This window comes from Lampetra planeri, chromosome 1 (genome assembly GCF_965212315.1).
Source record: "Lampetra planeri chromosome 1, kcLamPlan1.2.h2, whole genome shotgun sequence".
In the NCBI taxonomy this organism is placed as follows: domain Eukaryota; kingdom Metazoa; phylum Chordata; class Hyperoartia; order Petromyzontiformes; family Petromyzontidae; genus Lampetra; species Lampetra planeri.
Genome location: NC_136107.1, coordinates 38669400 through 38688116, shown reverse-complemented (window position 1 = coordinate 38688116; position 18717 = coordinate 38669400). Strand labels below are relative to the sequence as shown.

At 43.1% G+C, this 18717-nt stretch overlaps 1 protein-coding gene across 2 annotated transcripts; it reads left to right on the top strand.

Moving 5' to 3' along the window:
* Positions 1-430: 430 nt before the first annotated feature.
* Positions 431-18304, top strand: CEP131 (centrosomal protein 131). 2 transcript variants are annotated; one of them, XM_078600346.1, is made up of 17 exons: positions 431-606; positions 1324-1459; positions 2957-3177; positions 3960-4100; positions 4616-4741; positions 6092-6217; positions 6612-6728; positions 7712-7814; positions 9369-9570; positions 11022-11129; positions 11290-11407; positions 12455-12529; positions 13583-13725; positions 15805-15982; positions 16411-16607; positions 17104-17164; positions 17420-18304. In XM_078600346.1, the coding sequence occupies exons 2-17, from the start codon at positions 1327-1329 to the stop codon at positions 17489-17491; spliced, it is 2121 nt and encodes a 706-aa protein (XP_078456472.1). In that variant the 5' UTR covers positions 431-606; positions 1324-1326; the 3' UTR covers positions 17492-18304. The 2 variants fall into 2 exon arrangements, with proteins under 2 accessions (XP_078456472.1, XP_078456473.1); XM_078600347.1 differs by having other exon boundaries at positions 439-606; positions 1313-1459.
* Positions 18305-18717: the final 413 nt, after the last annotated feature.

Here is an 18717-nt window from a genome sequence, read left to right as displayed (position 1 = left end):
TACCAGCTAACCCGTGTACTCTGTGTACTGTGTACCAGCTAACACGTGTACTCTGTGTACCAGCTAACCCGTGTACTCTGTGTACTGTGTACCAGCTAACCCGTGTACTCTGTGTGCTGTGCACCAGCTAACTCGTGTACTCTGTGTACTGTGTACCAGCTAACCCGTGTACTCTGTGTACTGTGTACCAGCTAACCCGTGTACTCTGTGTGCTGTGCACCAGCTAACTCGTGTACTCTGTGTACTGTGTACCAGCTAACACGTGTACTCTGTGTACCAGCTAACACGTGTACTCTGTGCACTGTGTAACAGCTGACTCCATGTACTTCGCGTGCAGCGTCCCTACCCGTTGCCGCGGCAACGCGCCACGTGACTCGCAATGGCCGCCGGCGAGGCGTCGCAGGTCGTCATGGCAACGCGGCCTGGTCGTGGGTCGCCATGGCAACGCGGCCTGGTCGAGCTGGCGGCCCTAGGCGAGGAGAAGGCCCCGAGTTGATCGCGTGGCGCTGCCGTCGTTCTGGTCGCTGAACAATTCTCGATAAATTCGTCTCATCGCTCTCTTTGCTGTGCATTTAACGTGTGCACACACAACTAAGTGGTCGCGCAGTAAGTATGTTTGCCTTTTTATTCGGCTTACGGTAAAGCCACGATTTTATTACTGGACGGCTGTTGTACAGTGTGGTCCGGATGTATTGTGACCCCTTAATGAATTGACCCATAACACATTAAAAACACATTTTACATAATCCTTACTTTTAAAATATACAGTTTTAGAGAATTAAATGGGGGGTCACAAGACATCAGGGCCAGCCTGTACTTAATCGCTCAAGTATTGCGCTCGGTTCGACCGTGGCCGATACTTTTTATTTATTTAAATTTATTAAGATATTGCTACCAAGAAAATCCCCCTTTGAGATGGAATTACTCGCTTTAAAAGGTTGTCCAGGATGTAATATGATGACATAGCAAACACGCAACGACACGTGTGTACGTATATCACGCCGTACCTATTGAGGCGTCAAGGGAGTGACGCTTTAATTTGCTATTGCTTTCACTTTCATGATAAATAACGATATAATTATAAAACAATAAAAATTATCACGACGTTTCGACTGCAACACAAGCAATCATCATCAGCATTTGTATTGGTTTATATTTATATTATTTTATTATTTCCCTTCTACGTGACTTTACCGAAAGAACCAAGAATATGAATCCCTGCAGTCACGAAAGCTTTAAATCAAAAGATAAATACTGTAACGACTTCACGAATCTCAATACCCATACACTAACGCAGCGATTAACATGTTAGAACAATTTCAGGAAATGCAAAGAAGAAGGACTGAGCGAGTCTCTGCGCAAGATTTACGAAGCGCAGACGAGAGAATTGACACCAAACGGAGAACGTCGCCTTTGAATCCTGTCACGGCGAAGAGTTCCAAGACCCCAAGAAATGCAGGTGATGATGTTGCGCAACGAATCTTAAATGACGTCACGCGATTTTGGACGATTTTTGACCCCCCCCTCTCCCATCGGCGTCACAAAAAGTCAGACCCCCCCACCCCTCAAATATGACGTCACAAAGCTCTGCCCCCCCCCCCCCCAAAAAACATGCTTCAAATCGCTTTAAAACACATTCCTGCGGAAGGAGCTGGTAGGAACGTTGGGTTGCTCGGTCCCCACCCAGCCCCTCTCCACCCTCCCCACCCAGCCCCTCCCCACCCTCCCCACCCAGCCCTACCCTCCACACCCAGCCCCTCCCCACCCTCCCCTCCCCACCCAGTCCCTCCCCACCCAGCCCCTCTCTGCACGACGGACGGACACAATCCCCTGTGGGCTGGTGTAACCAGGAGGTCCCTACCAGTACTATTGTCATTGTAGTGCGTATTTAATGTGGCGCTGCACTCTGATGTAGGATGAAACACGTTTTAAAAAGGAGACATTGGAAAGCTTAAATTTTGCATAAAATTCACTTAAATATTCAACGTCTGCAGTTCAAAAGCTGCAGATGTTCAGAATATTATATTGAAATTATCTTACAATTATAAAATATTAAAAGTAATTATAACTATAAAAAAATACTTGAAACTTTGTAGTAGAACGAAGAAATATGGAGAGTACAAATATAACAATCATATAATAATTCCACAGAATGAAAAGCCCTGGTAGAATAATTAGAATCAAAATGTTTATTAACAATCATTAATTTTTTTTTCAAAATATATGCTTCTCCATTCTGCCATGGAGAAGCAAAATGCTCCTTCATGGAATAAATAAAAGGTGACCTTAGTACATTTAAATAATCAAATAGTTAATAATGAAAATAAATAAAAATTAGTGTTATAACAATTCTATATTTATTTAAAGTTGCGCATTTTGATGTGACATTTCTCAAACCCCCTCCTCCCCCCTCGTCACACATCGTCACAAATGTCTGACCCCCCCCCCCCCAGGTGCGTGACGTCATTTATGGACGGCTCCTTAACATACCTGTCAACCCCTTGTCAGTGCCCTACATTATTACAGACCAATTCAGACCTTATTGGTCACCCCATGTCCTTTATAAATCTCAGCGTTCATCCTACAAAGTCACATCACGAGGGAGAAACACAAACAAATTGACACTTTTTTTTGCCCGTATTGAAACGGCTGTACGCCATATGGACCTGAAAACTCAATTTCCCTGTACAAGAATATGGCAAAACCGTATGGGTTGACAGGGTATGTAATAACGCGCTTCCGATTAGCACGGTGGACTACGAAAAAGTTCAACATACGTACAATAACAGTTATGAAACATTCCCCCCCAATATTGCGTCGTCGTGTATTTAACGCTCACGAGTGGACGCCGATATGTACGTTGAACTTTCGCACCGTACGCAGCCAACCGTTGTTAATCGGAGGTGATTTATTCAATGGTTTTGTCTTTTCTTCTCTCTCGCGCCCCCACAAATAGGTGACAGTTCTGAAAGAGCGGCTAAAAACGGCGACACCTCGAGGGAGAAAAACACCCACGGGTTGGTCTGCGCAAAGCAAGGTTTGGGCGAAGAGGCGTCACCTCATGTGAACCCACGTGCCCGCGCGTCCACGCTTGGGGATCTTCTGGAGACCCTGAAGTTGCTGGAGGACGAACCTGATACATCGCCTAAGCCCGACAAGTACGCGTGGATTGACAAGGTAACAGCCATGTTGCCCCTACTGCGATTTGACCAGTGGTTTATCGACAAGCCGTTAGGCTAACTCCCTACTCGCTATGTCTGAGATTTTAATGACTTGCGAACTCCAAAGGATTGTTGTGATTGCTGTACTACTTTACAAATTGCACATTTGGCTGCAGCTGGAATACTGTTGTCATATCTGGGGTGGAGCACTCAGTTCCTACCTCACTCTTACCAATATAGTTCAACTCGAAGAAGTCAGATTAATTGATCACGTTCCTTCAGAGTGGGCAGGTAGGAACGTGGTTGGACAGCGCATTCGTGCACAACAGACAAATATGCATGACAGACAGACAAATAATCCATGGTGGGCAGTGTGGTACTGTTGTTCCTACCTGTATAAATATCTAAACTCACTGGTTCACAACCGTCACTCGCTTACCGGCGGTCTGTTACCTCCGTATCACTCTTCTATCGCTGCTATCCCCATTAACTTCACTTGATGATACCTCAACTCATGTGAAGGACTCGGTCTACCCAGCACACTACGGTTCTCAACTTGGGTGAAGTTGCTGATGGCCAATTAACCACGTCTAATGTGGCTTTGAAGTATACTCCATCATACATCTTTACCCAATAAAGTATTACTGCTTCATCTTATATATTTTGTGTCTATCACTTACGTTAATTTTTTTGATTCACATATAACAGTAAAAATGAAAATGAGCATTTTTGGTTTATAATTATTACTACAGCTAAGCACGGTTTGGTAACTACATTGTTTAACTGCCTGGTGTGCAGGGGGAATCGCCCATGGGCAGCCCTACTGAGACAGCCGTGCCCTCCAATGCCGCATTAACCAATCTCATGGAGACATTGGAGCAGATGGAGAAGAATGCGCAAGATATCACCACGACTTTAGTTTCACCACTTCCAGCAGAGGCAAGTCTGTTTCTCTGCATTACAGTTTTTACGTAAGCACTTCGTGGAAACATTCCAATGTTATATATTGTATGCTTGTTTTAATGAAATCCCACTCGGGTTACAAACGGCTGCAAAAAAAAACTTGCATATTAAACATGCACAATTTTGGTGAGGTACACGTGATTGCACGGGTTGCCCTCCGGTATAATCATAGAATGCAAAAACGGATAACCAAAAAGACCAGAAGATGTCCATCCCTAGCCCAGTGTTTCCTGGATACATGCCATTGTATTGTGTTATTGTTATCTCCACCATGGAACAGAAGGTGAGTGCGTCCTTGAATTCGTTGAGTGGGTAATCACTTTGATTTGACTTTTTTTTCTCACCGCTGCATTTGGCAATTTAAGAAATTACTTGGTTTGTAGCATCACGGTTATGCTTTTTGAACTGTGTTTTAGTTTGTTTTGTATATCTGCAGTAGAAGATTGAGCAATACTTTGACAATACCTGTACGGTATGTTTGTGTGCACCAGGTATGTGCAGAAAGATATTTTTCCCAGATTGAGCAAGAATCGGCAGAAGTGACAAGTACCTTAATAAAGATGAAACTGGAGCTGGAAGAGAAGAGAAGGAGTGTCCATATGCTGCAGACTGCTCTGGTGCGTTGTGGCAAAATGTGGCACTTTGTGCTATCGTTTATGTTTGTGAATGATAGATGTGTGCATTGTTTTAATCACACTTACAAGTTATGGAATAAAGTAAATGGGCATATGTGAGTACATAATGTGCAGAGGTGCATTGAAGACTTTGTGTGAGGAAATTACATTTCATAAGGTGTGGATGCGAGTATTGGATAAAATATTTGTAAGGATAACTGCATTATAAGTATGCGAGGAGAAATGGTACTCCCAACTGAAAATGTTTTCTTGAGAAACATTTCAAGGTTAACTCCAATCAAATTGTCAGCAGCTCCTTCATCAATCTATGGTTGTCAATCATCGATGTTTTCTAATCCAGGATCCACCTCTCAAACCCCTATTGGCTATTCATCATCAGTTGTGCTTCCGTTAGAGTTGTGAGTAAATAAAACATTGACCTGATGCCAGCTTTTCAGTATCGACAAGAATAGCAATTATATTTTTTGTTAATTTCTTTTAACCTATCTATGTGACTTTACCGAAAGACCCAAGAATATGAATTCCTGCAGTCGCGAAAGCTTTAAGTCAAGAAGAATAGCAATTGTTATTCTGGACGATACAAGCCTGCTGGCACTAATTTCAAGCAGCTGGTATCACTTATGATTAGGCTGGCCAAACCCCACAGGCCAGTTTATGCCATGCCAGGTTCCACGCATCCCAGAACCCACCACGATTCTGTCCATCCCACGATCCTGCTAAGAGTTATATTAAATTTCAGGGATTGAATCGCGATTCAATGCTAGAACTTATGAGAATGTAGTGCCTCTTACTCACCAGCGTTGCGAGGTATGCTCAAACAACCCTAATGACTGACGTGGTATAAGAGGCTTACATCTAACAGTGGATTGGGCTGGACGTTATTATTGATTGATTCTGTATGTACTTACAGCCAACAAGTAATTAAAAACAGAATGTTAACGGGTGTTGTCTGTTGTAAATTGGAGTTCTAAACTCTGAAACATCACGTGCAAATTTCAGGTTCACTTTACCAAAAGCTGATAAAAAAAAATGAGCTTCATTAATGTAAGGTTACCCACGTTTCCTTGCAAAAAAATGTGACATCTCATCGAACTGTGATCTGGTTAACTTTAGGCTACGTGGCTTATTGGGATGTGTAAAATCATCTTACTTCCTACGTGGAAACAAACATGAAAAGGATATTATTGTTTGCTTGTTTTATCACTACTTATATTTTACACAACAAAACTCACGATTGTTATGCCTTGTAGTTTAACTTTAGCGCAGTGTCCTTAACGTTTAACAAACACAAACCGATGTGTTTTTTGAAGCGGTCTTTCCATCGATATCTAGGCTCAGCAGAAGGAACTCACAGTTAGGTATGCAAAGGATGCTGATCGCGAGAGGCAACTTCAACTCCAACGACAAAAGGAGCATTATGAGACAGCCATCCAGCGCCACCTCTCCTTCATTGACCAGGTTTCCCCTCTCTTCCACTATAATTATCATCATCATCATCGTCATCATCGCTCTTGACAAATAAATGTTGATCTTAAGTAAAGCAAGCTCAGCATTATTCAACGTAAATACAGTAAGAAATTCAAACTGCCAAATCGCTGTTCGTGGTGCTGACGTTAGGAAAAAACCGCGACTTTTTTCAAATGTTCTTGCTGTGGATTTCACACATGATGATGATTGCTTGTGTTTCAGTCGAAACGTCGTGAGAATTTGTATAGTTTTATATGTGTATTATTTAATTATTTCCCTTCTACGTGACTTTACCGAAAGAACCAAGAGTATGAATCCCTGCAGTCACGAAAGCTTTAAATCAAAATTCAGTCGTTGTTACATTGCTTTATCTCTTTGTGACTAGCTAATTGAAGATAAGAAGAACCTGAGTGAAAAGTGTGAGTCGGTTGTGAAAGAACTGCAGCACATTGACGGGAAGTATGCAAGACGCCTTCAGCATATGCAAGAGCAGCATGAAAAGGTTTTTGGCATTTCCCCCTACCACTTTATTATTGAACTTTGATACATTGAACAGTCTATGTCTCGCCTCCTTACTGACCACTAACCACCCTTAATATCCCAGTATATAATACGTGATGTATTGTTCTCCACTGAATTCGGCTGCTTGTATTCCATGGACAGTTTTACAAGTTAGTGTAGATTTCTTCAATGTTGAATAACTTATTTTGTCTTTATGTAACCCAAGTCGCCCTTGCAAAATAGGCAACCTTTCATATATCACAATGGGTTTCTTTTACTGGTAGGAACCTTCTGGTTACACCAGCCCACAGGGGATTATTGTGTCCGTCGTACAGGAAGGGGCTGGGTGGGGAGGGTGGGGAGGGGCTGGGTGGGGAGGGTGGGTAGGGGTTTGGTGTGGGAGGGCGGGGCTGGGTGGGAGGGGTGGGGCTGGGTGGGGAGGGGCTGGTCACCCCGTGGTGCCCTTATAAAACTCAACGTTTAACCTACTCACGCCGGCTTGTGCCCACCCTCACAGTCGGGCATATTTGCGGAATGCACCACGCCGCCGTTGACCCTGGCCATTGACCGAGCAACCCAACGTTCCTACCAGCTCCCTCCGCAGGAATGTGTTATTTGGTTAAATCAGGGGTCAGCAACCTGCGGCTCCGGAGCCGAATGCGTCTCTTTAAAGACTGCCTCGTGGCGTTATTTATTTAGGACCACCATCTCTTATTCACCACACAGTGCATTGCGGCTCTCGTATTATTGATTTTTTTTTACCCAATTTGATCAAAAAATGTCTCTTCTTGTTATTTTGGTTGCCGACCTCTGGGTTAAATAAAGGATACTGACTGGCTGACAGGACAACAATCTGCCATCGTTTTAATACCATACAGCGATGGTATAACGATACGTTCCATAAGTATAGTCAGTTTATTTGATACCACTCTGAATACATGAACACGTATCATGAGACATTCATGCATGGTATTTGTTCCACAGGAGGTAAAGAGGTTGAAGGATGTAATGGCAGCAACAGAAAAACTGAGAAGAGAAAAGTGGATCGATGAGAAGACCAAAAAAATAAAAGAAATAACAGTAAAAGGTAACAATGCACATTTATTTTCTAATGTTTTTTTCATTGCACAAGGAAGAAAAATCATGCATACACATTGATTCTGTAATGCTTTCTGACATTTGGTTGTCAAAAGGATTTAATTGGCGATGACGTTATGTTTCAAACTCCACAACGAGATGATGTGACACGGCACATCCATGAATGGATTCCTTATGGCTGATGATGATCATTTAATTTCTCATAAGTCACTTTATGACATTACAAGAATAGTAATATGTGTAATCAATCTAAGGAAATACAGAAAAAAACTAATATTTTGATGTCATATCACACATTTTATTAAAGACATTTTCCTACTTGGACCATTTTAATAACTAATTTTTAGCACTCAAAAATTGAAACGATATGTGTATGAGTAGCCTGCTTGTGTAGAGGAGGAGTATTGTGAGTAGCCAATGAGGGTGCGACCAGGAGGAGGTGCGAGCGGGTTAATAATAATAGTTAAATTTATAACGCGCGCAAATTTGCAGACGTAGTGGCCGCAACTCAGAGTTGACAGTCAAGGATGACGCAACGTCACGGGTTACGTAAGGGGCTTTGGAGAGCACCTTCGGGAACATGGGCGGAGCCGAGCTGGGGGGAGGAGCCTCCCAAAGGGTTCTTAAGGGGGGGGCCATGACGGAGGGGGATCGTCGTAGGGAGCGAGGGTAAGGATCGGCTGGAAGAGGGTCTCTCTCCTCGCCACGGAGCGGTGTTGGTTGAACCCCTGCTCCGGACAGACGAGTAAGAGAGCCCAAAGGGTAGTCGAGGGTTGAACCCAAATAGTGATCAGTGTCCGGGGTAAAGGACCGAGACAGAGTGCACCTACACGGGTGTGAGCGTAGGATGCCGAGTGTAAGAGTGTTTTATTAAACGGCAACAGCCCTTATAGAATTCCTCGTCCCCGCGTGGTTCTACTACACTCGTAATGCCATCCAATGGCTCCTCGCTGCCTCTACAGATGAGCAATGCATATGGTAATTTCTGCATGAGTCGTCCATTCCGTGCTACCAGAGCTCTTAAGATAGGTCCTACTAATTTCCGCAAACTGCCGCAAATTTGCCGCAAGGTAGTGCACATTTACTGGTCCTGTTAATGAACGTAAACTACCACATACTTATCACAAAGTACCACAAACTCCCGCAAATTTACTGCAAAGTACGACAAAGGACCCCCCCTCACCCACAGGCCCCCCACCAGTCGCCCCCCCTTATGGCTCCCCCGTGCACCCCCACCCGCGCGCCTTGCATGCCATCCCCCCCCACTCCCGCACCATCCCCCCCTCCTGCATGCCCCCACCCTTAGTCCGGGCTCCCCTCCATTCCCCCTCCCCCGCCAACTCGCCTCTACCCCAGTGCCCACCAGCACGGGTGAGAGGGGGTCCTTTCTCGTACTTTGTGGAAGTTTGTAAATCTGCAGTCGTTTGCTGTAATTAGTAGGACTGCACTAAAAAAAATGTTCATTCATGGACGTAACCTGTTTCTGATATGGCATCGGTTTATGACCGCAAAATGTGACATAAACGTATCTTCGTCATTCCAGGCCTGGAGCCAGAGATCCAGAAACTGATCAGCAAACACAAACAGGAACTGGCACGACTCAGTGGACTTCATGAAGCCGAGTTACAAGCGAGCGATGAGCGTGCTGCCAAGCGTTATGTGCAGCAAATCCAGGAGCTCCGAGCCCAACTGGACAAGGAAAAAGAAGCTGCATGCCAGCGGGAGAGAGATGTGGCACAAAAGCAGTGGGTAGTATTCCATCTCCCTGTTATGTTATATGATGGCCATCGTGTAGCTACTATGCCACCACTCTCTGGAACTCCTTCCCCAGGCAACTATGCATGGTCACCTCTCTCTCTGCTTTTCAGCCTCTCCTTAAAACTCTCCTATCAAACGCCGTGCTCTCTGGCCACCTTAATGGATACTTGTCTCCTTCCCTTTCATGGTCCTTTCTATTCTCTTCTATTCTTCCTATGCTATTCTGTGCTTTTGAGACGTTTGTTACATTTCGATTTAAAGCTTTCGTGACTACAGGGATTCATCTTCTTGGTTCTTTCGGTAAAGTCATGTAGAAGGGAAATAATAAAATAATAAAAATTAAACATAATAAAATTGAATTCTCACGACGTTTCGGCCACAACGCAAGCAGCCGTCCTCAGGTGGAGAGCAGGTCTGTCGAGAAGATTCTGTTCTTCACCTGAGGACGGCTGCTTGCGTTGTGGCCGACACGTCGTGAGAATTGTATTTTATTATGTTCTATTTTTATTATTTTATTATTTCTCTTCTACGTGACTTTACCGAAAGAACCAAGAAGACGTTTGTTACATTTCTAAGGCTCATGGCAAATTCAAGTTATTTGAGTTGTTTTTATGTAATGCCCCTGCAACCCTGCTGTGTACATTATTCTTCGCTTCCCTGCTCAGTCTACAATGCCAATTATTTACCGCAGAAAGCGTCACTGAATCTTTAAGCCCATTTTTTAAGATAATTAAAGATTATAATCTTTCCTTGCTTGTTTGGCAACTACCATTTATGAGCATTTGGCATTCAACAGCAAACCAGCGTACCCGGAAGGGAAGCAGCTGTAGAAATTACGTATTCCTGTGACAAGGGGGGCGGGTCTCCTATAGGACCACTCTTGATGTCCCACAAAGTGGTACTCAATTTAATGTTCCCAGAACAGATGATGGACAGAGTCAACTTGCTGAATATTTTTAAAAAACAAACCAAGATTGGATCTTACAACCTTCTGATTGCGAACTACCCGCTCTACCACTGAGCCACCTACCTGTGCTACAGTGAGATGTTAACTACCTCACAAGGTATACAGGAGGTCGTGGGTTCGATCCCGACCCTGACGCCTGTATATTTCGAGTTTGCCTCTTCTCCCCGTGGTTGCGTGGAATTTCCTCTGGGTCCTCCGGTTTTTCCCTCCACATTTAGAATCAACATGCGTATTTGGCATGTTGCTAAAAACTTCCAAGTGATGCTAAGCCACTTCATTGAGCTATCATTTGTGGCTGGGTCACTTCTGAAATAGAGCTATTTTGTGGGCCTTACTTGGAAAAATAAAATGTGTTTTTTTAAATACTTATTATATCATGTGTTCTGCAGATAGGGTCTTGTTATTTTGCGTTAGAAATTCTTCTTGGCTATGGCGTCATGCAGTGTGTCACGTGCTGTTTGGAATGAGAAGCTATGAGCAGGCGTTGATGGAGGAACAGAAAGCTCTGCACCAACAGAGACTGAGAATTGCCGCAGAGCTGAGCCAAGAAAAAGAACGACTGAGCGAGCAGGCTCACAGGTATGCCACAACGCAGCGCATTTCTGCACGACATTTAGTGTTCCACATTTAGTGTACACATTTTTCCAACGAGTCAATAAGTGATACCTATGTAGACACACATTCAAAGGTAATGCTTTTCTGCTTGATCGAGTCCTATTCTGCACCTGTGGCTATACAGGCAGAGGGCTGATCTGGAGGAACTACGCAGACAACTGGAGAGGAATTCTATTACAGCCTGCCAGGCTCTAAAGGAAGAGTACCACCATGCCAAAGAAGAGCAGGAAAAACGACACCAGGTGGAGTTCAATGCCAATTCAAGAACTCTAAATAAAGCTCCTGGTCTCTGTGTGGAATATCCATACATATTATTGACCAGCCAGGTGGCTAGGTGGGTTGGCTTAGGCCATCATCACTTTGTGGGAAGTCAACAGTGGTTAAATTTCGATTTCAAGCTTTCGTGACTGCAGGGATTCATATTCTTGGTTCTTTCGGTAAAGTCACGTAGAAGGGAAATAATAAACTAATAAAAATAAAACAATACAATTCTCACGACGTTTCGATTGCAACACAAGCAATCATCATCAGGTGTGAAAAAAAAAGAAAAATCTTACGTTGTGAGAATTGTATTTTTATTATTTTCCTTCTATGTGACTTTACCAAAAGAACCAAGAATATCAACAGTGGTTGTCCTATGCAGAGACTCGCCCCCGCCGGAGAAATGTAGAATATCCAACTCTGGATCAGGGTTGTAAACTGGAAATGAGGATTGCCCCAATGCTCATTTGAACTTTCATATGGATTATCAGGGGAGTACCATATCACAATGTTAGAAAAAAAGTTTTTAATTACTAGGTTAAACCATAATAGTCATAACTTTAGATATTAATAAATTATTACATTTGCACCTTCGATTAGCATGGTTGGTTACTTACAGTGCAAAAGAAGTTCAACATTCATGCATGCAAAATACAAGTATATGTACTTCAAAACATGTTTTGTAAAAAGCACTTGAAGCACAATCTTTGTGTTTGTGTCTGGTTGTCTCACTATTAGGGATCTTGTATATGTAACCATAGAATATGTTTTCTCAATTAACATCGATAACAACGTATGGTATTTAAATATTAGGAGCACATGATCCACATAGTTACAATATTTGACCTATTACTACTAAACCGTTGCTAGAAATTCAAATTGTTGTCGGGCCAAAACATGAGTAACTTCTGTTGGGAAGATGGTGGCATGTTTAAACTATAGTACCGATTTCAACATTGACAAATCTGCTTGGTGTACTTTTTTTCTGGCACACATGACGAATTAATGTGCCGGCGTTTCTCGTGTAGGTAGAATTGCTGGGGTATAAAGAGCGACTTGAAATTGAGAAACAGACTTGGGAAGAAAACTACAGGAAAAAACAGGTTTGAAATCCGCAACTAATCACAACACGGGAACCTCATTTGCCAGTAAAAATATGATAATTGGTTCTTTACCCTTCTATCTGGCAACAAGTTTTGTTGCCAGATAGAAGGGTAAAGAACCAATTATCATAATCACAACACCTTTAGACAAATTTGTTGTAATTCGTAATGAAGGTGTTCGGATGAGATCACGTAAATATAAATTAAGTCCAGAAACAGGGAGACTTCTTCACAATTTTGTCAAATCGCCTGATGAATCTGGTTGTAATCGCCAGCGAAACGTCGTACTCAAATTGTAAATGTTGTGGGTTTACTCTCTAACACACCGGTGCGCTGAAGTAGTAACTCATTGGAACTTTTGTTTATGTGACAAACCTTCATCTAATTGGCTGTGTCGGAGTGATGGTGGGTTAATGATACGTTTATATTTAAGCCATCTAACCCAAAAACCTTTATGAATAATATTGGTCGCGAAAGCCTAAGTGTTAAATCAAATTTGTTGTAAGTCTGCAGGTCATGGTGAGTAGTCATCTGTTCTATTAATGCAAGTTTATTACCACTGACGACTTCACCAATGGAAACCTTCATCTCAGTGATTATTGGTTCAGAGTAACCGGTTGAGTGGCTAAACAGTGAGCGGCTCGCAATTGGAAGGTTGTGAGTTCGAATTCTGGTTGGGGGTTGACTTAGCCCATCATCCCTCTGGGGTTTAAAAGAATAAGTACCACTTTGTGGGGAAGTCAATAGTGGTTGTGCTATGAAAAGACTCATCCCTGACAGAGGAATGTGGAATTTTTACCACCAGCTCAAGGCTGTAAAAAAAGGTGAGCACCATCTGAATGCTCCTGGAGCAATACATCACTTTGACAATTTATAACAATTTTTTCATTTATTTTTGCATTGTTTATAATTTAGATCCAGCAACATATAGGATTTGCACCTTCGATGAGCACGGTTGGCTACGTATGGTGGAATAGAAGTCCAATGCACATTTAAGGTCTGCACTAGATGATTTAAAAATGGCACGTGAAAACACCTCTTCTGGTGATGCAGGAGGCCTGGCTGCTCAGTCGTGAGCGGGAGTTGCGCGAAGAGGTTCGCAAGACTCGCGATGAGGAGATTGAGATGGTCATCCGGCGGCTGGAGGACGATGCTACAGCTGCGCGCCAAGAGTGTGATCGTGCAGCCGAAAACAGGTCGAGTAATGTGCGTTGAAGTGTTCCCTCGTTATCCGCGAACTTGCTGTCCGCGATTTCGGCTGTCAGCGGTATGCATCTGGAAGTCCACGTGACTACTGCATCGAGAGAGAGAGAGAGAAACTGATGAGATAAAGTGATGCATGTATGTATGTATGTTGAACTTCTTTCTCTCCGTACATAGGCAACTGAGCTCATCGGAAGTGTGGGTGGTGAGATATAAAATGTTGGGAGATAAAGTGATTAGAGATGAAGTTACGAGAGAGAACGTGATGTGAGAAAGTGTTGAGATAAAGTTACGAGATAAAGTGATGGGATAATTTCATGTATTGAATATTATATATTTATTTAAGATAATTAATAAAAAATATACGTTTTCGTAGGCCCAGATAATTATCTGCAAAATGTGCTACTCACGACCATCTCCAGAACGTACAACTTGTGAATAACGAGGGAAAACTGTACTTCTTTACCCAGAAAAGGCAGACTGAATCTAAAGACTCGACATTGAGATGTTTGGCCAACACATATTGAATTGTATGATTTAAGCTATGGTAGGAAACCGCAGAACCCGGAGAAAAACCAATGAAGAACAGATGGAGAACATCCAAACCCCACGCGTGGAGACCACCCCCCCTCCTCCTCCCACAGTGGAATTGAACCCAGACTCTTCTTGGTGTGAGGCACAAGCGTTATCGCTGCACCACCCGGCCACCCAAACTGATTGATTTATATTTGATAACACTATGGGCCTTACAACGGCAGTAATAATTATCTATATATATAAAAGGTCAATTTGTGAATATGTGTGTGTGTTTGAAATGTGTAGCATACTTCCCAACATGCAACAAACTTGAAATTTGGCACGTGAGTAGCTTCCAGACTGTACACAATGCAAAAGTATAAAAATATACTTTTGTATTTTGGGGGGCGCAATAATGGATATATTATTCAGGGCAAGTGAGCGGTGACGTCACATCTGTGATGTCACCCGCATGCGGCATAGTCACGCAGTGTGCCTGCTGACGTCACGCATCCCCCCCCCCCTCACCCTCCGCATAGGCCGCGTATTAATCCAAGACAAGAATCCAAGTCTCGGGTGAAGCCGGGTAGTAAAGCTAGTTTACATATATAAGGCGCATTTCTTCCGTGGATCCCTATGCACCAGTATTAGGAGATTTGGTATCTCTAAATAAACATGATCCATAACCTACATTTTATAATAAATTGAGTGTTTACACTTTGTTGTGGTGGTGACAAGGGTTGTATTGCACATGCAATGTTATCATTTTAACACGTAGGCTTTTGCGACCAATATTCATAATCAACGTTTTTTGGTTAGATCGCGTTATTTATAAATGTGAAGAGTGAACTCTTCAACACACCGGTGGGCTAAAGCAGTGAACTATTTGTCTTTTGTCAACTTGACACTTTTTTGCTGATTGGCCGTGTCGGGTGGTGGAGGGTTTCGACACATTTATAAATAACGCGATCTAACCCAAAAACGTTGATTATGAAATGTTATCATTGTTCGTCACACTACCAAGGGTGTTAGATTGTGAGTTATTCTTGGGTGCAACCATGGGATGAAGCAAATGGGAAAAGGGAGTCAGGAATATTGTGAAGCAGAATTAAAGGACATCCCAGCTCGGTCAGTGCTAGAGAGTCTGCGGTAGGAGTTGGCTATACACGTTGGTGCATAGTGACGTCTGTGTGTAGGTGCTCGCTAACAGCACTTCTCCCAAAAGTCTATGAAGGCTATACGGGGGGCCTTTTTGTAGTGGTTAGCGCGTTATGTTACGAACCCAGTGACCTGAGTTAAATTCCTGCTCACCATCACCAATGACGATTATCTGAACCGGTCCTGGGCCTCCCCTTGGTTGACTCAGTCTCAAATGAGTAACTGGTGTGGTATGTAAAAAACCACCACTAGGGAGACAAAGACGGCCAGCCATGATATTGGCCGTTCACCCCCTCATGTGTCATGCCGGCCTTCATAGGTGCTCGCTAACAGCACTTTCCGTAACAGTCTGTCAAGGCTACGTGGGGGATCTTTATCTTGTCTTTGTCTCACGTCAGGCTGCGACGTGTGCGAGAAATACAAGAGGCTGAGGTGCGTGAACTGGAGCAAGCAGAGAAGAGGGCTCAGTCGAAGGCTGTTGAGTTGAGGACCCGCTTAACCCAGGTGGAGGGGGAGGCTGCCCGCTGCCAAGGTTTGCTGCAGCAGAAGGACGCAGAGTTATCTGAAATGAATAAGGTAACAATGCTCACAGAGCTAAACATGCGCAATCATCATCAGCCATGATCTTTCGACTGCTAGATGACGGGCTCACTACAATGTCACCAATCCTCATTCTCCTGCGATGCCACAATTCATCTTCTGACTGTGCCACGTGCTGAGTTCTTCACTCCATCAGCACGTTGGACGTTCTCATGGGCAACGTCTTTCAATTGGTTGCCATTCCATCACCAATTTCGATCTCAACAATCGGGCTGCAAGCTACATGCCTGGCCTGTCTTTCTGCAGAAAACTCATTCGAACGACCCTTTTTCCAATATGTCTCTGGGTCACCCTTAACCGAAGCCTGGCCTTCCAAATTCATCTAGAGAAAGACCCAAGAATAGGTCAATATTGTGTGCCTTGTGTATGATGAGGTGTTGTGTTGTGTGCCAACGCGAGTGCAGGTGAATTCACAACTGATGGAAGAGCGGAATCGCCTTGGTGCTGTACTGAGGCAGGAGTTTGCAGAGCGACTGGCGATGACGGAGGAAGAGAATCGGCACCTACAAGCTGAGATGACGGAGCTGAGAGCACGGCAGCATGCAGAGATACAGAGGGTTCATCAGGATAAAGAAAAGGAGTTGCAGGAAGTGCACCAGAGGTAAGTACGTGCAGACGAATGCGTAGCTCCACAAATTCCAAGTTGAGCTCAATTTTGCAGGTTATGGTCTTTTGCTCCGATTTTACCAATTAAAAAGTGTGATGTTGGAAAGTGATGTGGTTGTTGTCAATTTATGTGTGTTTAGATTTCAGCCTGTTAAAAACACGTACATTCTTAATGGGTTTGTTTAATTAATTCTGATACTCAAATTTACGTCATGTCAAAATGCAATATTTATCTCTTTAATTTCATCATATTTTAGCTTCTTGAGTTTTGGACACTGCTGCTAAAAATAACAATTCTAAGTTGTTGAATACGGTACAATGTAACTTTCGAATTTTCGTGGATTTTAATATCCATTGTTGATGCCCATTTAAGAAACCTTAAATGGCCATAATTATTTCAACATTTAATAATAAAGTCTTGCAATTGGTAGTTTTATTTTCTATATTTTTTATTGTAATGTGTAGTTTTTACATTTTGTTTTATTATTCAGAGTTAAAGCTGCCATTGTGAAAAAAGAAGAAATGGTGAACAGTTTAAGGAAGCAGCATGAGGTTTGTTCACTAAAAATATTAATGTTTTAAATCACACGCATTTAGTTTCATATTTTACTTTATATTGTCATAATCATAATCAAATGGTCAATGATAGGCGTGGGCTTATGATAATGTAAATCCCTCGGCTATTTGATGGATTACTATAGAATCCAATGATCGTTATTATAACAGATGATGCTGCATATTTCCAAGTTGAGTGCAAATGCCATGTGGTTCGTGGCACGGTGCTTTAACGGCAGTCGTGTGCTGCAGGCTTCTGTAAAGCGCGCAGAGCATCTTGAAGGCCTCTTGGAGCAGCAGCGGAAGCAGCTACTTGGGAAGTGATCTGCGTAAGGTTTCTATTGACCTGTGTGTTGAACTTCTTTCGCACGTAACAAACCGTGCTCATCGGAGGTGCGAACCTCATTATGGTTCAGTGTAGTTACAGGGAGGCGGTTTACTGATCCTATTTGATGGACCTTGTCGCGATGTTGGGATGACAATGTTTCACTGTGCCCCCCTATTTCCCAGGAACCCAGTATTTATTGAATTATAAATGTAAGTGGAGTCCAATAGTGGCTGCAGTGAAACCAATTTGTGTGCGTGCTTTTCGATGCCACATTGTATTGTGAGCTCACTAGGCATTTATAATTAATAAAGGCATTGAGATATTTATAATTGTTAAATACATTAACTGTGGTTTATGTTAAAATACTTTTACTGTGGTTTATGTATTTAACAATTGCATGTTTTGTATGTGGGAACATTATAGAATCTAAACATTTGTATCGTTGACTGACAATTTCAGTGTTGTTAGGATCAGATAAATGCATTTGATTAGATTTTTTAAAAACTAAACTCCTACTTCTATGACAAAAGTAAAGCAATTCTAGTTTTGAAGTTTTCGTGACTGCAAGGATTCATACTCTTTGGTTTTTTCGTTAAAGTCACTTAGGTAAAAATAAATAAATGAAAAAACAAGTAAAGCAATTTCAAAAGTGCCTGTCCTATGCTCTGAGCTTTCCAGAGCCATTCTCTGCTGGCCGTGTGGATTTTGGTGAGCTCAGTGACTTGATTCACATTACTACAGGTGGTCATTGTAAGTTGTGGTCCTTTTGCTACGATTTTACCAATAAAAAAAGAGCGTGATGTTTGAAAGTGGTGTGGTTGCTGTCAATTTACATGTTTCTAGATTTCAGCCTATTGAAAACACGTACATTTTAATGGGAGGGGTGGAGCTGGGTGGAGAGGGGAGGGTGGGGAGGGTGGGGAGGGGCTGGGTGGGGAGGGGAAGGGCTGGGTGGGGAGGGTGGGGGTGGGAGGGGTGGGGCTAGGTGGGGAGGGGCTGGTCACCCCGTGATGCCCTGATAAAATCAACGTTTAACCTACTCACGCCGGCTTGTGCCCGCCCTCACAGTCGGGCATATTTGCGGAATACACCACGCCGCCGTTGACCCTGGCCAATGACCGAGCAACCCAACGTTCCTACCAGCTCCCTCTGCAAGAATGTGTTAAGGGATTTGACAGGTATGAAGTAACGTCATCCATGAGCAGCGGGCATCTAACATTCA

What these genes read in the sequence shown, in the direction of transcription:
- CEP131 (XM_078600346.1), top strand. Translation starts at nt 1,327, where the DNA reads ATGCAAAGAAGAAGGACTGAGCGAGTCTCTGCGCAAGATTTACGAAGC. An exon ending in ACCTCTCCTTCATTGACCAG is followed by an intron (nt 6,218 to 6,611) that starts GTTTCCCCTCTC and finishes CTTTGTGACTAG; the next exon opens with CTAATTGAAGATAAGAAGAA. An exon ending in AAAAGAAATAACAGTAAAAG is followed by an intron (nt 7,815 to 9,368) that starts GTAACAATGCAC and finishes TCGTCATTCCAG; the next exon opens with GCCTGGAGCCAGAGATCCAG.